We start from the raw sequence: 22,270 nt of genomic DNA on the forward strand, positions 1-22,270 counted from the left end.
AGTAAACATGCACAGGATACACAGAGCTTTAAAACATTCTTCATCCGGTTTCTGCATCCAGGAACACCAGATTCTGCAACCTGTTTAAACTGCAAATGCAGCAAGCTTGCAGAATCTCTCGATCCATTTTTTCAGTGGTTATTCTTTTGCTTCTGCAAGTTAAGAGCGAGAGGTCAAAGAGCTTGACGGGATGATGAAGAACCTTGTTCAGTCTTGCCCGCTTTCGGAATAGAAGTTAAGGGACCAAGAGGGTCATCTAGTCCAACCCTCTTGGGTTAGCCAAGACAGCAGCAAAGGACGAATCTGGAGAAATTATTTTATTGCACAGATGGACATTTGGACATTAAGCAGTTGATATCATACCAGCCAAGTGGGGGTGGAGGGTGTTGTAAGTTGCTAAGGTTGCCATATGGCTAGATTTCATATTCAACTTAGCCTTAGGGTGAAGACAGACATAACACTCCGGACAGCCAGTTTCCCCCCTCCCCCAAGGTGTGACATCAGCTTCAACTTGACTTACACACAAGTGAATTTATGCACACCCTTCCCCACCTTTCAATATGTCACCCACCTCCCTGCTTCAAATGCTTGTTAACAAGGCATTGTGAACATTAATTCAATTCAGAAATACTAACAAGTTGCAAAACTTTTCTCAGGGTTGGTGAAATCCCAGGTGCTAGCCAGTCAGTGCTCATCCCTGGTGCTTCCCGACACACTGAAAACTGGTACATGGGCGTTCTGTTTTTTTCTTTCTTTCTTTCTTTTCATTCCAGGACAGAAAACGGTACATTATATTTTAGGGTACAGTTTCACATCCCTTCCAGCAAAACTTAAGAATGTTATGCCTGTCCTCACATTGAGGGGGTGGGGGTGGGGCTGGTCTGAAAACGGGCACAAAATGAATAAGAAGAATCGGGGGAACGAGCAATTGGAGAGAGATGGCATAGGTAAAGGAGGTGTGTGTGTGGTTTTGCTGAGAGGAGAGAGAAGCCCAGAAACAGGAAGTGGGGCAGGGGTGGGCAGGAACATCCCTCCTCCTCCTCCTCCTCCTCCTCCTCTCAAACAGCTCACAGGGTCTGAGATCTACAGGATGGAAGCATCTCCAAGCACAGCGGAACCAGGCAGGTGGGCAGATTGAAGGAGGCCCGGGTCCTAGTGCTTCGCTATGTCTCCTTTTTTGAGGATGATCTGCCTTTGCCAAGGCGCCAATTTGGATTCATCATACCCAAGAGTCCTTAGCTTTTCTGACTGCTCTTTCTCCTTCTCTTCCTCCTCTCGCCGCAGCTTTTCTTCCTCTTTTCTGTTGGGAAGGAAAAGGGACGGGAGGCTCAGCTGGTTACCAAAGGCTTGGGAGGCACCAAAGCTAAAATGCCTGTTCATTCAGCATGTAGGTGAACTGCGGAACTCCCTCCCACAGGAAGCAGTGACAGCCACCAACCTGGATGGCTTTAAAAGGGGAGAGGGCAAGCTCATGGAAGAAGGCGACCAATGGCTGCTAGCCATGATGGCTATCCTCTGCTTCCATGACCAGAGGGCAGTAATGCTTCTGAATTGCCAGTTTCTGGATATCAAGAAACCCCAAAGTTAATGAATACAGAACAAGTGAGTAACTATGGCTTATTAGCCTAATAATGGGTGTTCAATTGTTATTTTAGATAAAGTCGACATACCAGACTGTGGGAAGACCATTCTTGACACTGAGCAATAATAAGAACTGGAGAGCCCCATTTTGGACTTTTTGTGTGGAAAGAAGAATGAATGAAACTGGGGGTGTCTGGGGTTGAAGTTTGGGGAAACATCGCCTAGCAGAATGAGGAACAGCTGGCTATTATCTTGGAATATACCTGGATACTTTGAATAACCTTAATATACATAATTGAAAGATGAAGAACCACAAGTCCTCCTTGTCACCTCTCTCTCTCTCTTTTTATTTTTTGTGATCTTTTGCTTCCTGCCCCCCCCCCATTTTTTTCTCTTTTATCTCCCATGTTTTTGCTTTTGTTTTATTTTCTGATGTCCTCTTCTCCGGGTTAATGAGGGTATGCACAGGGATGGTTGGTAGGTGAAAGGCCCTGTGTGAGAGGCAGGGAAGGGAAGATATCTCAGGGTGGGAGGCTGGGGGGGGGGGAGAAAGGGAAGCTCCCAAGTGGGAGCTGGGAGGGTCTGCCCCCTATTTGTGTGAGACAAGGGTTAAGGTCTACCTTTGGGAGAGGGTATTTTATTTTATTGCCCCCTTTCTCTTTTCTTTCTTCTACTTGTTGTTGTTGCTTATTTAGATTAGTTCAATTAGTTCATTTTTTTATTATATTGTATGTTGAATAGTTTTGATAATTTTTAAAAAGAAAAAGAAAATAAATCTGAGCCCTCTTTTTCACCAATCCTTAAGCCGCCACCCTTCCGAACCAGTCACGAAAGTAATGACTCACCGCTTTTGCTCTCTGCAGAAGAAAAGGAAGAAGAAGAAAACGTACCCGTTAGATCCCAAATTTATAAGAGTAATACTATAAGCATCTACTCAAAAACAAGCATGGATGAATCTCTTCATTTTTGGCTTGTTCCACTTTTAAGAGAAACCACAGCAGTGTTGCCGTTAATATGCCAGAGGCATGTACAGAATCCACCCCCTTCCAATGGCTGAGAACCTGCCTGCTGCCATCTATTGTCCCACGTCTCCAACGTTCCTCTTTTTCCACCCACAGTATGGATAATAAATAAAAACAAATAGGGCCAGTGAGAAGCTGCAGGAAGGATTGGCCTTGCCTGGCTTGCTACCTTCCCCTCCTGTTGTCTTTCCCCACCTACCGTCTCCAAAATGTGGCTAAACCGCCCCATGCTGAAAATATGGCATGACATAATTTAGCACCAATTTAACAACAGCCCGGGACGCGGGTGGCACTGTGGGTTAAACCACAGAGCCGAGGACTTGCTGATCAGAAGGTTGGTGGTTTGAATCCCTGCGACAGGGTGAGCTCCCGTTGCTCGGTCCCTGCTCCTGCCAACCTAGCAGTTCAAAAGCACATCAAAGTGCAAGTAGATAAATAGGTACCGCTCCGGCGGGAAGGTAAACGGAGTTTCCGTGCACTGCTCTGGTTCGCCAGAAGCAGCTTAGTCATGCTGGCCACATGACCCGGAAGCTATACGCCAGGTCCCTCGGCCACTAAAGCGAGATGAGCGCCACAACCCCAGAGTCGGTCACGACTGGACCTTTACCTTAACAACAGCCCATATAGGATACGATCTTTGACTCCCATTTTGCAAGTCCAGCCAGGTTGCAGCCTCTATTGGTACTCCTGAGCTGTTAGCTCAGTGCTGCGGTTAGAGTGGTGGACTACTAGGAGCTGGGAGAGACCAGGGTTCGAATCCCCACTCAGCCACGAAGCTCACTTGGGTGACTTGAGGGTGGGGTGCAGTCCCTGCCTCTCAGGCTAGCCTACCTCACAGGGTTGTTGTGGGGATTAAATGGGGAAGGGGAGAACCTTGTGCGCCACCTTGAACTTCCTGGAGGAAAAGGCGGCATACATTTGCAATCAATAAAGGATGCCCTTTGCCGACAGCATCCCTTGAGCTGCATTTCCTCCCCCCGGAGCCTGCGCTCACCTTTCCTCCTCCATCTTCTTGCGCAGGATATCCCTCCGCCAGGCGGGCATGGTGGCCAGTCGAGCCTCTTCCTCTCGCTCCTGCAAGGCAAAAGAAGTGGCTGAGGGTTTTCCTTCTGCTCAAGCCTGCGAGAAGGGCTGGAAGAAAGGGAAACGGAGGCCAGAGAGAGAGAGAGAGAGCAGAGAAGGCAGGTGCATCCGTTCCACAGCTCCAAGCCTGGCTGGAAGAGTTTTGTGGCCCCAGAAAGGAGGAAGGGGACATGGAAGCTGAATTTGTCCTGGAGAACTTACAGGGGAAAGCAGGGATTGGTGGGGGCAGCAGGACATAAGAACTGCCTTTATGGCAATGGGAAAAAAGGTGAACCCCTTTGCAACCATTCTCCAACGGATATCTGTTCTGGGTGCTGATATCTGGCACCCAACAGGGAGATAGACTTACTTAACTACAGCATGCAGACCCTCTTCCCTTGAATATCTGCTACAGAAACCATGGAATGGGCTTGTGGGTCGGGGTAGAAAAAGCACTGAAGATCCATTTGTTTTGATCAACTTTTCTGTTGATTAGGAAGACCTCTTGAGGCTGCAGAACAAATCTGGCTGTTAACCTCTCTACTAGGTAGCAAAGAAGAAAGGTGAAAGCATAACACATACACACACCCCCGCACTCAGAAAACCAGCTCAGGCTGGGAAAGGGAATTCTATGCCTTGCTGCTGCTTTGGAGAGGCCACTGGACTTCACTTTGGTGCAATTAAGTGGAGACGCCTTAGGACAGAACTCTGCCAAGTTCCGCCAGAGATCTGGAACGTGTTAGCTGTGCCTTGGACTTCTCTGCCCCAATGCCAACACTTCCCGCATTCTGGCACGTTTGTGGCTAAACTCAGGGCCACCGGAACTGGAAAGGAATCTCAGAAAGGAGGTAGGTGGGGGAAAGTTCAAGAAGGATCTAGACAGGGGGTTTTGCCCATCTCTCCACAAAGCAAAACCTCCTTGCTGCTGGAACTTTGTGCACGGACCTTATTTGCAAAGCGGTTTGCACACTGAAATAATTTCTCCAGGATAAGTTGGCCAGAGCAACTTTCCCTTGGGGGGGGGGGCGCTGCTGTAGGCATGGCAGCCTTTCCAGGAAGATTTCACAGTGGGGAATCGGCCAGCCAGGTAACCCTGCCTTTGCATGCTTTCCCACAGTGAGAGAACCACCAGAAAGCATTAGACGTCCCTGTAGAAGAACATCAGTTTTTGCTCCAACAAATGGAAGGAATCAGGCTGAATTTGCTGTTAAGGATGTGAGCTGATCTATGGTCAGCACACTGCCTGAAACATCGACTGCTTATCCACACCTCCACCTTCCAGTCTTGTAAACCCTCTGTTGTTTTTGTTTTAAAAAATATTTGGAGGCTTTGCACTCCATTTGGCTGGGGCAGGTGCAGGTGACTACGGAATTCTATGCTCTCTTAAAAAGTGCCAGATTTGGTTCCATTCTGTGGGTATGGCTAGTCCAGGCTTCCTCAACCTTGGCCCTCTAGATGTTTTGAGACTACAATTCCCATCATCCCTGACCACTGGTCGTGCTAGCTAGGGATCATGGGATTTGTAGGCCAAAAAAACAGCTGGAGGGCTGAGGTTGAGGAAGCCTGGGCTAGTCAATGAAAGAAATATTCCCTCAAGATGGTACCCAAGGGAACCCTTGGTCCTTCTTCTTTTAGAAAGCTTTTAAAAAATAAAATAAAATCCTTTGTCTACAAGGCAGGCACCCCTCTAAAACTTGGACAATATTTGCATCTGCACATATAAATCAGCATAGGCAAATGTTATGCAAATTTGTGTCACAGGTCAGGATAGGCAAATCTTGGTTTCTCTTAGTTTCTCATTTTTTCTAATCTGAAGTTCAGTCAGTTTGTGATCCCCCCCTTTAACCCTCATGAAAACTCACAAGCATTTAAATGCGAATTCCTCCTAATATACAATTTTGTGTGTGTACAATTTGGCCTAATATACACATTTTGGAGACGTAATTCATCCCAACACCATGCATTTATAGATTTTTTTTAAAAAAGTTCTTTTCTCTATCTAGCTATGCGTTGTTAAACACCCTACCCTAGCATGTGCAATTTTGCGCACATTACTTGGCTGGAGAAATAAATGCATTGCAAAATTCTGAGAAGTGAGAATTTCGAAGGATGGCTGTGTTTCAGAAAGAGTGAATTAGGCTTTTACATACAAATCCCCACCCCTACTCTTAGTTCTGGGCCTGGGCCCCAAGTCCTTTATGGACTGAGACTCGTTCCAAATGCCCTTTCCCCCTTAAAAATCCCACCTAGTTTCTCAGCCTTTTTGGGCAATATTCTGTGCTGGTGTAGTGTTGTTCAGCCCTCAATAACTAGGGGAAGGCGAGTGGGGATTGTCAAGAGGTCTAGGGTGAATTGGGAAATGTGTGTGTAAGTGGGAGGGAGTGATGTACCTTTCTAGAGAGCAGGAATCACACCCAAGCTTTTCCCCTCCCGACACTACACGTTGTCATTTCTTAGCTGCCTTAAAACAACATGATTCTCTGAGAACAGCAGGTCCTCTGCAGTAGTACAGGGTGTTTGGGGTTTTTTTTTGGCATGGGTGGGTGTGAAGAAAGAGTAAGAGACCAGTTAAGATGAGATCAGAGAACAGTTTTGACAGTGGGGTCAGGGATCGTGGTAACAGGACCACAGCAAAAGAGCAGAAGATGGAGATGGATCAGGAATCCCACCAGGGCAAGCCGCTTAGGTGGAAGAGCCCAGCGAGCACGAGGGGGTTTAGCGCTCAGCCCCCACAGAGAGGTGGGACCTAAATTCCTGGGAGATTTACTGCTGAGAGGATAAAGGGGCTTATACGTGTGTAGGAACTGGAGGTCGTGTGAGGCTATGGCTGGATTCAGGTACAGAGCCAAGATTGGCTGGTAAAGTTGCAAGTCCAGGGGGCAGCCGAGGCCAGTGTTGCTTGGAGGGGCTGGGACGGGGGAGAGAGGCTACTCTTACAGAGCATTTCCAGGGAACCGACAGAGGACATGCTTGGCACACTGAAGAGTCCAGCTTCCCTGGGAAAGGTTCCTGTCTGGAACCCTGGACGGAAGAAGAGCTCTGCTGGATCCGGCCCATCCTAGTCCAGCATCCTTTTCTCACATGGGTTCTGAAACGCAGGCCCAAAGGAAGGCATGTGGTTGGGCGCAGGGCTACCAAAGAAGGAGTCCAAAACCATCACAGACCCTCCAACATTTCTCCGATGAAAATAGGGACATCCTATTCCATAATTCCATAAAGGGACGCGGGTGGCACTGTGGGTTAAACCACAGAGCCTTGGGCTTGCTGATCAGAAGGTCGGTGGTTTGAATCCCTGCGACGGGGTGAGCTCCCATTGCTCAGTCCCTGCTCCTGCCAACCTAGCAGTTCAAAAGCACACAGTGCAAGTAGATAAATAGGTACTGCTCCGGTGGGAAGGTAAACGGCCTTTCCGTGCGCTGCTCTGGTTCGCCAGAAGTGGCTTAGTCATGCTGGCCACATGACCCTGAAGTTGTACGCCGGCTCCCTCAGCCGATAGAGTGAGATGAGCGCCGCAACCCCAGAGTCGGCCATGACTGGACCTAATGGTATACCCCAGCCACTCTGGGAGGCTTCCAACATGTATAAAAACATTGTAAAACATTAAACATTTTTTTTTAAAAGTTCCCTATACAGGGCTGCCTTCAGATGTCTTCTAAAGGTAGCATAGTTACTTATCTCACTGGCTGGGGGGGGGGGTGTCACATAACCCCATACCCTCCAGCATTTCTCTGATGAAAATAAGAGCATCCTAAGGAAAAGTGGGACATTCTGGGATCAAATCAGAAACCAGGACAGCTTTGTAAATCTGGGACTGTCCCTGGAAAATAGGGACACTTGGAGGGTCTGCCAGCAAGGTCTCCCAGGCTTTACAGACCTGGGACAGACAACCCATCTCCTTGCTGTGGGGTCCATCCTATGTCTCTTAATGCCGGGAGACCCGGCAAGCTGATTTGCTGTAAGTCTATGCCTTCCTTTAACAAAGCACTAGAACTGATCACTATGGTGTTTTGGTCATCCTTCTTTAGTATCCCTGCACCCAACCACAAGCCTCTCCTTTGGGCCTGCAGTTCAGAACACCAACCAAATTCTCCCAATTCGGTGCCTGCTCCAGAAGTTGTTCTCTACTTCCCCTCATCCCAGACCGCAGCAGGGACTGATGGGAATTCAGAAATATCTGTAGGGCCACCGGTCAGGGGAAGGCTGCCTGCAGAGGCCCTTTCAGCCAGAGTAGGCAATACTGAGCTTGACAAATCAACTTAGTAGAAGGCAGTGTTCTATGTTCCTATCCAGGAGGGAATTCTTTCCAGGCAATCCACTCTGGGCTGGAGAACAGCAGATCAGTAGGAGTAGAAACCAGCAAGAGCTAGTGGACTCAACAGCCTTGGAGGAATGGGCAAACAGGTCAATTTCAGTTTCTCTCTAACTCCCCCGCCCAATCTTAAGTTCAGTTCTTCACATTTCTACATCAGTTTGGGATTTGTTTTATTTTCAATGTCCTCATCAGCATTTGAGCACAGGTTTCTCTTCATACATGTCTGCAAAGCAATTTTCTCTCATAAAATGCATTTTTGTGTGTAGCTTTCACTAATCTATTAATTTTTGTGCACACAACTCCCCCCTCCCCCAGAATATGCATCTTTTTTTTGTTCGCATGACTGGGAAAACTGCACTGTGACTTTGTGCATATCCGGAAAAATGGGCACATTTCAGTAGGTGCGTCATTTCAGGAAGGGCCAATGAGGCGGATGTGAACTTCTCCCTCATCTCTATGTGGCCTTGGGATCAAATCCAGCCAGTGCTTCTTTCTGCATATTCGAGTGAGGCAAATTCACACTTTCTTAGCAATTATGGGTTTTTCTGCATGCAACGTCATCTCTTCCCTCTGCAGTAGTATCTGCGCTGCAGATTCAAGAAGAGAGGTTTAGGCAAAACAAAACTCTCTGCCTGCTGAAAGCTAAGCATTCAGGGTTCTAGCCTTTGAATTGCTAGTTTTCTACATGCAGGGATTCCCCTGCAAAACACAGAGAAATAACTTCTGTCTCAGGAGAGGCTTGTGTTACTAACTAGTTGTGTTTCACAGCAGACAACCGGGGACAGGCAGAAGGTGGTTCAGTTAGGAACAAACCAGACTAAGGCCAAAGAGATCCGGGATCAAATATATATGTCTGCTTTTCCCTTAGTGGAAGGCATGAAGAAACTATAGAAAGGGTGTGGGGACTCCACCATCACCATTACATGACACTGGTAAAATAGAAATTTAGGTGATCTGGATCTCGTCTCTGTTGCATACCATCCAAGTAATTGCCTTATACTTTCTGCTCTCCTTTCACCACTGTACTGCATGGGTAAGGTCTCTCATCCATTCACATTTTGAAACTATTCGAATTCCATTAGTACCACTGGCACCTTGGTTCTCAAGTGCCTTGGTACTCAAACAACTTGGAACCCAAACACTGCAAACCCGGAAGTAAGTGTTCTGGTTTGCAGACTTTTTTTGGAAGCCAAATGTGCTCTGTTACGCTTCTGATTTGAGTGCCACACTTCCATTTTGAGTGTTACGCTGAGGTCTGTCTGTTTTTGCTATTTATATTGCATTTTTGTTTTTGCGGCTCTTTTTAGTTTGTTTTTGTGACTGTGTGGAACCCAGTTCAGCAACTGATTGATTGATCGTGTGACTGCAGTACATCGTTTATTGCTTTCGTTTTATGGATCAATGGTCTCGTTAGATAGTAAAATTCATGTTAAATTGCTGTTTTAGGGATTCGTTTTAAAAGTCTGGAATGTAATAAAACTCTGGAAAGTAATTTTGCATTACTTTCTATAGGAAAGTGCACCTTGGTTTTGGAACGCTTTGGTTTTGGAACGCTTTGGTTTTGGAACACACTTCCAGAACGGATTAAGTTTGAGAACCAAGGTACCATTGTACTTAAACAGTCTTCCTCCAGAGAGGTCCTAGGACCTGGGAGAGAACAGAGTTCAAATCCCTACTCAGCCATGATGAAGGGTGACCCTGGGCCAGTCCCTGCCTCTCAGCCTGACCTACCTCACAGTGCTGTTGTGAGGATTTAAATGAGGAAGGGGATAACCATCTATGCCATCTTGAGCTCCTTGGAGACAAAGCTGGGATATATGAATGCAATAAATAAACCTCAATAAAATAAACCCGCCTGCCCCCCTAAATGCTTTGCACTGCAGTTTCAGTCAGCACAGCTGTGCTAAAAACATCTGGAGAGCACTAGGCTGCAGAAGGCTGAACTAAATGGATCTTTGGACCAATCCAGGAGAGTTGCTGTCATTGCTGTTACTGGCAGAAATCTGGATTCTGCACTTTTAACTCAGTTTTTTTAAAATGTGGAGACACTGATGATGCTTACTATGAATTAATTTCAATTTCTTGTGAGGCCTGGTCTCATATAGAGAGGCAGGGAATATTTAGATATTTTAAACAAACACGTACAAAGATCCAGCACATGGCCTTCCGCCAACAAGAATAAATATCAATTCCTTCCATGCAAGAGAGAACTTTATTTCTTAACTTCAGCATCAGAGAAAACAACACTGACCCCCCCCCATGAACAACAGGCACACTAATCCTAAAATCTCTCCACACATGCCCCCCACTCAACCCTCAACCCCCCTGTTTCCCCCCTATTGCACTAGCTGGAGCTAACAGAGACAAGCAAAGGGGGAGGTGGAATGGAACGTTTGCAGATCAACACACTGAACTAATCAGAAGATCCCACTTCTGCCACAAGTCAAAATCACACAGCTCAAAGATCACGCAAGCAGAATGAGAGGTTGATGCATCTGTTCGTGTTTCGATTGCCCAAACTTCCCCAAGTGATGATTTGGTTATTTGCGATGTGCTCTGAGACATAAATAAATTCCTGCGGGGAAAATGAGGACACCACCGCACACTCAATGATTGGGGTGTGTGTGTTTTGCAGTCGGAAATTCTAGGACCCTGTTTCCAGGCGATTTCAAGGGCTGAGAGCGATCTGCTGCTACTGTGCTACAAACCACAGACAGCCAAATAGATGCGATGTTATTTGTGCACATGGCTGTGGGTATTTTTATTTTTTATTTTTAAAAAAGAATGGAAATAGCTGCGGGAAGGTCTGATTTGGATTGGGACCATGGTTGGAGGCAAAGGGTTAAAGGCCCCCTCCAGATCCGCATCACATACCTCCCCCAATGAATGCTACTTACTTCAAAACAAACAATCACACTATTGCTAACTGAATAATGAAAACATTGCGAACGGTACAGACTGCAATGTTTGAAGCGTGTCGAATAAAACATGCTACTCGAGAGTTGCTTTTCCTTCTTCTTGTGGAGTGAGAGCAAGAGCCAGGCTCAGTCTAGGGTCCCGTCTGCACCATGCATTTAAAGCGGTCTCACACCACTTTAAGCAGTCTTGGCTTCCGTCAAAGAATCCCGAGAATTGTAACTTGCGAAGGGTGCTGAGCGTCGTGAGGAGACTCCCACAGAGCGGCTTAACAATCAAACTCGGGGAACAGGGGTCTCCTAACATCTCTCAGCACCCTCAGCAAACTACGGTTCCCAAGAGACTCTGGGGGAAGCCATGGCTGTTGAAAGCGCTACTGCTTCAAATGTACAGTGCAGATGGAGAATAGGTTGCTTAGGGCAGGTAGTAGATTTGAGCTCTGAAGGTAGGTCTCTAAGTGATTTGCAGGAGATCAGCAAGGACTCTGACTCCCAGATGTTCGATAATAGCAAATTTATACTAAATTAGGCTGCTGAGATGAAGAACGCTTTTTGGAGGGAGATGGAGAGAATCAGGGGTGTTGTGTGACCGGAAGACTGTGTGTTCCAGTACTGAAATCCATGCTCAAGGATATCCCGTTCCTTAATTCTAAGAGTATATTTGCACCTGGCGCTGCCTGATGGCTCTCAGGGCTTGAGTAAAACTCAGAATAGATCACCAAAGCCTAAAATCTGCCCGCCCTTGGTTTACTGCAACTACTCAGCATTACAATTTCCCAAAGGAGCGGGCTACCAAACCTCTTACACTCAGAATAATGAAAGATAACCATGCCCTAGTGAAGGCCTCAGCCTGAGACCCTGGAAAGCAACTGATGGTTGACATTAGGGCCGGCCCTGTCATTGGGCAAAGCACAAGGTCAGCTGCCTCGGTCGGCAGTAGTTCCTCCTCCCCACTGGCCATTCCTCCTGAGCCCTCGCATTGCGAATAGATTAAGCTGCACATATAATCGTTCATGTGCCCCCTCCACGAGAGGCCTGGAGGGTGGCAACATGAGAACGGGCCTTTTCTGCAGTGGCTCCCTGTTTGTAGAATGCTTTCCCCAGGGAGGTTTGCCCGGTACCATCATTGCGTATCTTTAGGTACCAGGCAAAAAACGTTTTCCCCCTATAACTAGGCCTTTGGCCGATTAACACTCTAGAATCATAGAACTGTAGAGTTGGAAGGGACCACGAGGGTCATCTAGTCCAACCCCCTATAATGCAGGAATCTTGCCTGATTTGAGGCTCAAACTTACAACCCTGAAATTAAGAGTCTCATGCTCTACCACCTTTTTTTGCAAGGGTGTGTGTGTGTGTGTGTTATTGATTTGTGTTTGCTTTATTGTGTACTTTGCGTTCTCATTTTTATTTCTATGTTGTGAACTGCCCTGTGATCTTTGGGTGATATGCGGCATACAAATTTAATTCATAATAATATTCTCATTCATAAATGCAGCAAAGGGAGAAATCATGAATAAATGCATAGATACTCTGTGCCTTAGACTATTCAGCTCTGATCTTCCCTCATATCTTTGGTCATAGGGGAAGAGCAGGAAGGGGACATGTAGTGTAGATATGATGTCTGCTCTTCCTACTGATCTGAAAGAAAAGGAGCCTTTGAAGCCAATTCTGCACAGATTCAGGGGCACTGTGTACTGACAGTGACCATATGTGTGACCCCACTGTTGCTGGCCTGTCTTGGGTCTCAACATGTTGACATACCAGGCGGACCAAAGGTCTGGTGCATCAAAGGATTGTAGGGGCAGCTCAGCTAGACCAGGCGAATGGTCCACATGGGACATAATTTTGTTTGCCACGATGGCCAATCATGTGTCTCTGGGAAGCTGAGATGATGATGACAACTTTCCCCAGATACTCACAGAGCTCTAGGAATGTGACTAGAAGCACCATGGCTCAGTAGCAGGGCACCTTCTGGTTGGGAAACAGACCCCTGTCTGAAACTGGAGATGCTGCCAGTCAGTGTCGACAACACTGAGTTAGTTGGACAAAAGACCTGATTTGGTGTTTAGCCATTGTGATCAGCAGAGGTTGGCAGACCTACCACCCCCTCTCTGTAAAAATTGGTCTGGTCCTTTCCCCAAGATTGGCCACCACCAACCTCGTGGTAGCGAACCCCTCGTATAAATTACGTGATGGTTCAAGGAGACATTCTTTACGCCTGCCCTGAATAATGCAAATCAATGGGTTCTCAACGAATTGGAGACGTTCTCCCAATTGAAGTAAGGCGAAGTGCACCTCTGGCCCCTCGCCTCTGTTCTCCAAGACATGGCAAGGCCTTCGCTGAGGGCCCCCATGTCCTCAGCCCCCTCCTCACTCCCACCACCGGCTTGAATAAAGTTGTCGCCTTTGAGAGCAGCCCCAAGATCACTTTCCACAAAGGTGGGTTGGGCCGCAGTGGTGCTGGTAGTCTGCACTGTGTGCCTCTGAGTTTGCATGGAAAAAACCGGGGCCGAATCTCTCTGCGCATGCCCTCTCTCCACCCTTCCAGGAAGCACCCTCAGATATCAAACATCTCAGCCTCCTTCTCCTTCCAGAAGGAGAAGCTGCGGTCTATATAGCGGCAAATGTCTTCGTTGCTAAACTCCCCGAGCTCCGAAACGAGCTGGACCGAGTTCTTCCTGCTCTTGGGGTCGAGGGACGCTGGGGTCAGTTCATCTGTGGTCATGCTGGGCTCTTGGACACTGCTGACCAATGTTTGGGACGACGCCTGATGGGAGAGAATGGAGGGTGGGCGGGGCGATGACACCGCCGACCGCTCTGCGGAAGCCGCCTGGTCAGGCTGCAGGTTGTCACCAAAGAACTCCTGCTTGAGGTCCTCGAAGCCATCCAGCCAGTCCCTCTTGCCGGCCTCTACCTCCTCCATCACCACCTTGTGGAAGTGGCGGATGAGCTCCCAGCTGTGGCTGCCCAGCCGGTCGAACATCTCGTAGCAGAGGAGGTGGCGGAACTTGCGCTCTGCGCGGCTCATGCTCATCTCCAACAGCTGGAAGTAGCCTAGCATGAAGAGGTCCAAGGTGAGGCTGTCGTAGGCCACAGGTGTGCCGCTGATGTGGGGCAGGAAGTGCTCGGGCCAGTAGAGCATGTTGGTGCGGCTCAGGCGGCGGATCTGCCTGGTGGGCACCTGGCTGATGATGCTCCTCCAGTGGGCAATCAGCTTCCCGACCACTTGCCGCTGCTTCATGAAATACAGCAGCCGGTCATCCTCGCTGGGCTTCCTCCCCAAGGGCATCAGCCGAGCTCCGTCCGAGTTGGCGTTTGCAGCATCAGAGGCGGCCACCTTCCTCTTGGGCGTGGCCTGCCTGACCGACTCCGTGAAGGTCCACTTCTTCCAGTGCTCCAGGAAGAGGTAGACGATCCTCTCCTTCCGCATGTCGATGTAATCCTGGACACAGCTCAACTCTGTCTGGACTGGGAGGCTACGGGTCATGTGGTCAGGGCTGAACAGTGCCTCCCCGAAGGGGTCTCCCGCCACGCATGGGACGTCAGCCTGCTTTGGGAAAAGGACCCCCGCTTCGCTGTAAAACAGAGGTGCGTGAGAGAGAGGGATGGGCGGCTCCAGGCCCATGGTGGAGATCTCTTCTTCCCCGAGCCCACCAAATGGCTCAATGCCGGTGATGTAGTCTTCTTCCAAGATGGGCTCCCGGCCAAGAGTGAACTGAGCTGTCCCCACCGGCAAGGACCGCTTCCTCTTGTACACCCGGCTGGGCATGGCATTGGGCACCTGTGCCTGCATGTGCAGTTCATAATTGGCCTTGAGGTTCTTCACCGACACCCCCCACTGCATGATCTCCTTCTCCACCTCCTCCCGGGTGCAGCTGAAGGACTGCGACCGAGTGATGTTGGAGGGGCCTTCTTTGAGAGGTGGTGCAGCCCCCACAGCAGCAATGCTGCCCGCCTGCTCCGGCCCTTGTGGGGTGACCATGTCTGCCAGGGTAATGGCCTTCCCGCCCAGGGTGGCCAGGAGGAGCGCCATGCTCTTCAGGAGGGTGGAGATCTTGCTGCACCAGGCCGGGAGGTCCTCGGCCTGGCCTTGCATGCGCTTGGGGTTGACGGTGAAGTGCTCCTTCGCCAAGGCGGCTGAGACGGGCAGCAGCTGCTGCAGCTCCTGCTCCAGCTGCTCCAGCTGGGTCTCCACCTTCTGCACCTTGTGCATCACCTGGAGGTTCTCGATCTGCCTCTCCAGGTAGAGGATGTCCTCCTCGGTCATGAGCTCCCCGAAGGGCCCCAGGATAGCCTTGTGGGCATGGGAGTAGCGCCAGCCTTCCTGGTGGCTGGAGGGAAGCTACGGCAGGGCAGAAAAGAACAGAGGGCAAAGGGGCTCCCTCAGGACCGTCCTCTACATTTGCCCGGGTTTCGCACACGCCACAAGGCCTTACATGTCCCTTCGTGGTGTAATGGTGGCGCAACACGTTGGTGCTCCCAGGGAGTTGCGCAGGCCGGGGTGGGGCGGGTGGGGTGAAGCGGGGCAGGGGAAAACTGGAAAGTGGTTGGAGGGGGGGAGGAGATAGAGACACTTACAGTTTCCAGCTCACGTGGCGGGCAGCGAGAGAACCACAAGGAACACAAGGGTGTGATCGACTCAACGGCAGAGGCCGCAGGTATGATGCTCACACATTACACCACCGAGTGATCATGTAAGGCATTTAACACTGCAGTATCGTGCTTTGTAGCGAACGGGGTGTGTGTTGTCTGTTAGGGGGTCCTTTTTCAGGAAAAGCAGGTTGGTTGGTTGGTTTTACTTAGACGGACCAAATTGAAGACACGGCAGCAAAGAGTGGAGCTTGGTGGGCCACCATCAGATGCTGGGAACCCCAGCCTTGAGCCGAGGACCCTTGGCACCTACTGCAGGTTAAATGCACTTCAGAGTCAGCCACACCAAGGCAAAGGATGCAGGACCATGCCAACCACATGCCAGCCGCATGCCCCTCACTTCTCCGCCTCCCCCCAGCCGGAGCACACAGAAAAGTCTGAGGTGGCCAAACAAGGTGGGAAAGAAGAACCCCGAGCCCTGGAGGCTCAATGAACTTGATTTGCAAAAGGGGCCATGGAACCAGGCTGCTCATGTTGGAGACTGAAGGTCAAGGAAGGAAGGAAGATGGATCATAGACTCACAGAATTGAGGAGCTGGAAAGGGCCCCAAGGGTCCTCTAGTCCAACTCCCTGCAATGTAGCTAAGGAGGAGTGGAGAAATGAATAGGATTGATAGGTAGATAGATACAGGTGTCCATAGGAACAATCTGCTAGTAGGGTTGATATAACTGTAGCTCATCATACAACACGACAGTCCAAACCCTGGTTATGGAGGGGTGCAGCAACTGGTGCACCCACAGCTCATACTGGCCCGGCAGGAAGGAGCAGGGAAATCGAACCGGTGCAGTAATTGTCCCTAGGCCCCTGCAGGTAGCACATTAACCTGCCCAGCTGGCAGAACAACGCCGTTGTCGCTCTGCAGCGGAGGAGGATGTCTGCTTATCACAAGTCCCCCCCGCCGTAGCTGGTGCAACAGAATGGATTGCAGTCTGCATTGCTTGCCTTTGACGGAGTGTCCAAGCCAGATGGATGGAGGTCCAGTGGGCCAAATCTGGCCACTGAAGCAAGTTATTCTGGTGAATAGTGATAATAATTGGAGTCCTTTCTGTTATCTAGAGCCAATGGTGGTGTAGGGGTTAGTGCGTTGGACTAGGACCTGGGCAAGACCAGGGTTCAAATCCCCACTCAGCCACAAAGGTCGCTGGGTGACCATGGGCCAATTGCTGTCTCTCAGCCTAACCTACCTCACAGGGTTGCTGTGGGGATTTAATGAGGAAGGGGGAAACCATCTATGCCACCTTGAGCCCCTTGGAGAAAATGCTGGGATATAAATACAAAAAAGAAATCATGATAAAATAAAACCGCCCCTCCCAAACATTTTAATTTGCAGTTCCAGGCAGCATAACTGTGCTAAAAACATTTGGAGAGCATTAGGTTGTAAAAGACTAAACTAGATTGAACTTTGGACCAACCCAGTAGAATTTTTGTTATGGTTGTTACTGGCAGAAACCCAGAATTCTGCACTTTCTTTGGAGGAAAGGTGGGATAAATGGATAAATAAATAGAAATGGTAATAATAATAGTAGGAGTAGGAGTAGTAACAACAATTGCATTTTAATCCATTTCTAGCTTATCATTGATTTCATTTTCTGAACAGTTTAGATAGCTGTTCTTCTGTGCCATTGCCTTATTCTTCCTGTAAAGCCCTTTTGAGATTCCCCCCTCACAATCAAGTGATGCATAAACCTTGTGAAATAAAACAAATTTAGAAAACCAAACCCAAATGATTGTGAGTCATAAACAACAATACCGTATTGGAAGGACCACAGGTGAGCCGCTCCTTGTCCTAAAGTAACATTAGGGCAGCTTCCGATGTAATATTCAAAGGTTCCTGCCAGCTAGCTGAGGCAATAAAGAGCTTGGTGGATCAAAATGATCTGGCCCAGGAGAAGGCAGTCCCCAGGGGTGGGTGGAGGTGGTTCCTCCCAGGAAACCCACTCTGGGCTGGAGAACAGTAGATCAGGAAGGGGAGGAGAATCCAGAAAGAGCTAGTGGACTGAGCACCTTCCTCAGCTTGGTGTCCATGCTGTTGGGACTCTCATCAAGCCCCGGACAGTCTAGCCCAATGGTCAGGGGTGAGTTCAGCAGCCCTTGAAGGGGGTCTTGAGGCCGTGGGGCCAAGGGTTGATGCTTTCCTCAGAGGGATCCTCACAGCAAACACAGGTGACAAGACCAGAGCACGCAGCACCACGCCATGCTGACCAGCCCCTCCATGCCCCCTCACGCCCCCCCCACGCTTCCTACCTTGCGCCTCTGCTCTTCCTCTTCCTGGATCTTCACCTGCAGCTTGCGGACCATCACCTGGCGCTTCCACTCCGGGATGGGTCTCCCCTGCTCATCGTGGGTGGGGATCAGGGCCTCAATGTCCACCTGGCCAGCCGCGGCTGACGAGGAGGGCGACAACGAGGAGCCATTGACCACTGGCTCCGGGGAGGCCGCCGGTCTGGGCACGGGAGGCGCATCCGGGGTGGACGGAGGGGTCGGTGTCCTGGTAGGGGAAGGGGAAGATGCAGGAGCCTCGGCCTGGAGTTGGGTGGGGTGAAAAGGAACCGAGAGTTAGGAACGAGAGTTCGGTTTGCACTTACTTATTTCATAAAACGGATACACCACTTGTGTGTAAAACAGCGCTCTACCCAAAAAAGATAAAACAAGAACATTATCACAAAGGAAAATGGACAATGTTTTGAAACCCGTAAGTGACAAAGCCTGTTTGCTGTTGCTAACCACCTCCTTGAACAGCTCACTGCACCAATTTCAAGTAGGGCCAGATCCGTGGGAGGTTTCCCTGTCCTTACAGCCTGTGTGAGCCAACACTTAATCAGTAGACAGATTCTTTACGACATTGTCACTCAGCGAAGTGAGAGTTTGGCGAAGGTTCAATGTCAAGGTTGTAGCTGCGTCTAGTATCTTGCCAATGCTACCCATCTGCCGGCTGTTAGACAAGGTCTTCCCATCAAGGGCTGTGATCAAGCATCGCAGGGGTAACTCCTTGGTGTGGAGGGCACAAACCAAACAGATCATCTGATGACCAAGCTTGGCCCATGGTACCAGCCTCTCAGCCAGTGGTTCCGCCCCATTCCCCAGAAACCTCTTCTTGATGTTTTGACAGGATCTCCAGGCACTTGGCAATCATTTTAAAATCATTTCCATGCCATTTTTCACACACAAACATACACACAAATAATCGGATGAGTCAATATTCTTCTGTAGTTATTTACCAAGCAAAACCAAATTATGTCAATTTAACCAAAATATCTTTTGAATTCCCAAGTCATGTTACAACTTCTTTGCCCATCCTCATTTTTGGAATTGGAAGTTGAAAAATTCAACATGCCCCAATATACCTGTGGTTACGGAGTGCCCATGTGCCTCCAATACTTGTATAAGAAATAAAAGCATGCTATACATGGGGTGGGGGAGACACCTACAGCCATTTGAGCTCTTCTCTTTAGATACTTACTGTTTGGGGACATTTTGGCAGGCTTGAGGAATTGCCTCAAGGTGGATTTTGGAATTTGCTTTCTGCCCAGAGTGGCTGGGGAAACCCAGCCGGATGGGCAGGGTATAAATAATAAATTATTGTTATTATTATTACTGCTGGGAACAGTTTGCAAGAGTGCAGCCACGTGGGGCAGCATTCCCTGCAGCTGGAGTGAGGAATCCCCCCCTGCCAAAAAAACCCAGCCTTGTTTTTGCATTAGTAAAAGCTTAAGGACCCCACTGATAAGCCCCCATCTGCTGCCCACCCCCACATCCTCTAAGGACGATGCTGTTGAACTGAGCTCCAGAAGACTCCTCTCTCTCTCTCTCTCTCTCTCTCTCTCTCTCTCTCTCTCTCACACACACACACACACACACACACACAGCAGCCAATCAGCTTCCCTGCTTCTAATTACAAAGAGTTAATCCTGCTCCAAAAGCTTCTTTGGGGCCTCTGCCCTCCCCCCACTCGCACTTCTAAGGAGGATAAGGAGGAACGTGGTTGGCAAACAGGCAGGCAACCCAGTCCGTCACCTACGTTGGTGGCTGTCTGGCCAGAGCCCGAGAATATGGTGGTGAAGCCCTTGCTCTGGGGTGTAGGCTTCAGGCTCTTCCCAGCTTTGATTTCTGCCAGCAGCTCTGCGTTGTCACCGGTCGGGGACATCATGTTGAATGACTTGGTGCCTGAAACAGAGGGTGAAGGGGAGGGCGCATCAATTTCAGCCCCTCTCACTTTCTCATTTCTTAAATTCAGTTTGTCCGGATCTGGCCCAATCACCTTCTAAATCCAGCCCACGGGCTGTCTGGGAATCAGCATGTTTTTACATGAGTAGAATGTATCCTTTTATTTAAAATGCATCTCTGGGTTATTTGTGGGGCATAGGAATTAGTTCATTTCCCCCCCAAAAAATATAGTCCGGCCCCCCACAAGGTCTGAGGGACAGTGGACTGGCCCCCTGCTGAAAAAGTTTGCTGACCCCTGACCTAGGGCTTACATGAAACCCAAGCCACTTCCATGTGGTGGTTGATCGTGACCTTGCTGCTGTTCATACATTTGCAGCATCTACGCCACAATGCCACCACACAATATTTCCCCATTTAATCCGGATTTACTGTTTCCGAGGAAAATCCGATCAGTAAAACAAACCAATAAACCCCAAAAAGAGTTGATCCTGATTAAACGTGGGGTAGAAAATGCAGGGTGGCATTTTGATGAGGACATTGTCATGTGGATTCTTCCCCTCCAAACTTGTCTGCAATAAACTGCCCACATCTCCTCCTCTCTGACTTGCTAGTTTTCCATGCGGATGGATTTTTTAAAACAACAACAGGGGAGCATTCATCCTAGGAACGACAGATCCTTTTAATTTCAGTTCTCTGAGTTTCTCATTCTTCCAACTCATCTCATATTTCCACAGCAATTTGCATTAAAATGCAACAACACCCCACAAACAATTATTGGCATTTTACTGCGGATTTCTTCTAACAAAACCCATTTTTGTATGCAGATTTGGCTAGCATACACATCATTGCAAGCTGTTTCCCCACTTATGTTGCATTCTTATATGTATGTTATTTTTCCTAACACATACATTTTTGCATGCATCACCTGGCCAGATAAATGCATTGCAAAATTCAGTGGAGTGGAAATTTCAGTTCGCATTTGGGTTGAGGAAACAAGGGAGTTTGTCCTGCAAACAGAAACAAAACCTAACCTCTTCTCCACCTCTTCATGCATACAATTCCCCTGACTGCAGTCTCTGGCAAGGTTTTGAAGATAATGGGGAGGGGGGCATTTTCTCCAGAAAAAGTGCATGACCAGAAAAAAGATCCTCATCATATTCCACCCCCACATAGCTGCTGCTACTACTACTATTTATATAAAACTCCTGGAGATCTGTGACCTGTTGCCTCACCTAATTGCAACCTCACTCAAGAGACATTTTTCACATTATCTTTGTAAGAAAGAGGCTCAATGGTTGGAGCTGGAAGATCAAACAATTCTGCCAATCGAGAGCTCTCTGAGTAATTGCTCAAGCCCATGCCTCCCCCTCCCCCAATTAGGCTGCCTCGGAGTTAATCATGGTCCACAGCAAGTGAGTTGAGCATTTCCAGTCACTGGCAGGAGAATCGGGCGTCTTCATTTGTGTGACATCGCTCACCAGACAGACCTCTACTGCTTCCACCGGGCTTCTTAAGGAGCTCTACCAAGTCAAGTTCTGCAAATGACACCCCCCCCCCAAAAAAAACCCTGGAGTCAAGAGCGCCACACCTATTCTCTGTGTATTTGAAGGAACCGTCTTGGAACACAAAAAATATGCAATGCGGGGGCGATGATGTCCTTAAGAGCCCCGGCGAGCCTGGGACGCACATGGTAATCCCATCTTGGTGGAAGCTGGAAACATTCAAAGCAACGGCAAGCTAATCGCTACACCATGTTCAAAGCCAGTGGGGGGAAAGTAGAGTGGGCAGAGGTGTCCCACGACATCACCGCAAAAAGCCAGCTTTGCTGTCGTTCGGGGAAGAACCAAAACATGCCAACACCTCCAACCAGTTTCACGGCAGCCCAAACCGGGACGACTCATATGGAAAAGGAAGCCCACAGACTGAAGCGTGCAGGATGCAAACAGGGTGCCTGACACTTCAAAGACGGATAGACTTGTGCAGTTGGAAAGAGTGCCAAGGGTCATCTAGTCCAACCCCCCTTCAAGTGCAGGAATCGCAGCTAAGGAATCCCTGGCAAATCGCCACCTAGCCTCTGCTTGAAAACCTCCAACCACCTTCCGAGGGAGCCCCCTCCACTGTCCAACAGCTCTCACCATCAGGGAGTTCTTCCTAACGTTTAGGCAGAATATCCTCTTGATCGGGTCCTCCCAGCAGACCACGCACCCCTCCTCTGAAGCCCGCAATGGCGCCTCACCTTTTCCTGACGCGACCCATCCAGCGTTCAGGTGCAAGGAATCAGACAGGTAGAGGTTAAGAAGGGATAAAGGAGGCCAGGGGAAGGCCAGGGCTGCGTTAGCCAGGTGCCAGCCCCTCCCATCTTCCCAGGGGGACCCGGAATAGCGCTGATCTGGGCTAATGAAAATCCCATTTCGGGAGCTATTTAGTCCCGTTGGGTTGCATCGCCTCCCCACCTGGCTAGTTCTGATTCTGGAGTGCAGGACTAGAGGTTTGCTCCAGCCGTCGCCTGACCTCACACACCTGGCACCAACCACAGAAGAGCAGGAAATTGAACCACTAACATT

At 49.1% G+C, this 22,270-nt stretch overlaps 1 protein-coding gene across 2 annotated transcripts in view; it reads right to left on the reverse strand.

The window, feature by feature from the left end:
* Positions 1-302: 302 nt before the first annotated feature.
* Positions 303-22,270, reverse strand: part of ESPN (espin) — a 112,692-nt gene continuing 90,724 nt past the window's right edge. Inside the window, exons 10-14 of one of the 2 annotated variants that reach the window (XM_083512968.1) lie at positions 19,561-19,706; positions 17,787-18,065; positions 3,598-3,677; positions 2,427-2,438; positions 303-1,300 (exon numbers count right to left, since the gene is read on the reverse strand). In XM_083512968.1, coding sequence (XP_083369094.1) covers positions 1,153-1,300; positions 2,427-2,438; positions 3,598-3,677; positions 17,787-18,065; positions 19,561-19,706 — 665 coding nt within the window. In that variant the 3' untranslated portion in view covers positions 303-1,152. Of the gene's footprint in view, positions 1,301-2,426; positions 2,439-3,587; positions 3,678-17,786; positions 18,066-19,560; positions 19,707-22,270 lie in introns of both variants that reach the window. The other variant, XM_083512969.1, reaches the window with a different exon arrangement.

This window comes from Podarcis liolepis, assembly GCF_965112155.1.
Source record: "Podarcis liolepis genome assembly, chromosome: 7".
NCBI classification, from domain to species: Eukaryota; Metazoa; Chordata; class Lepidosauria; order Squamata; family Lacertidae; genus Podarcis; species Podarcis liolepis.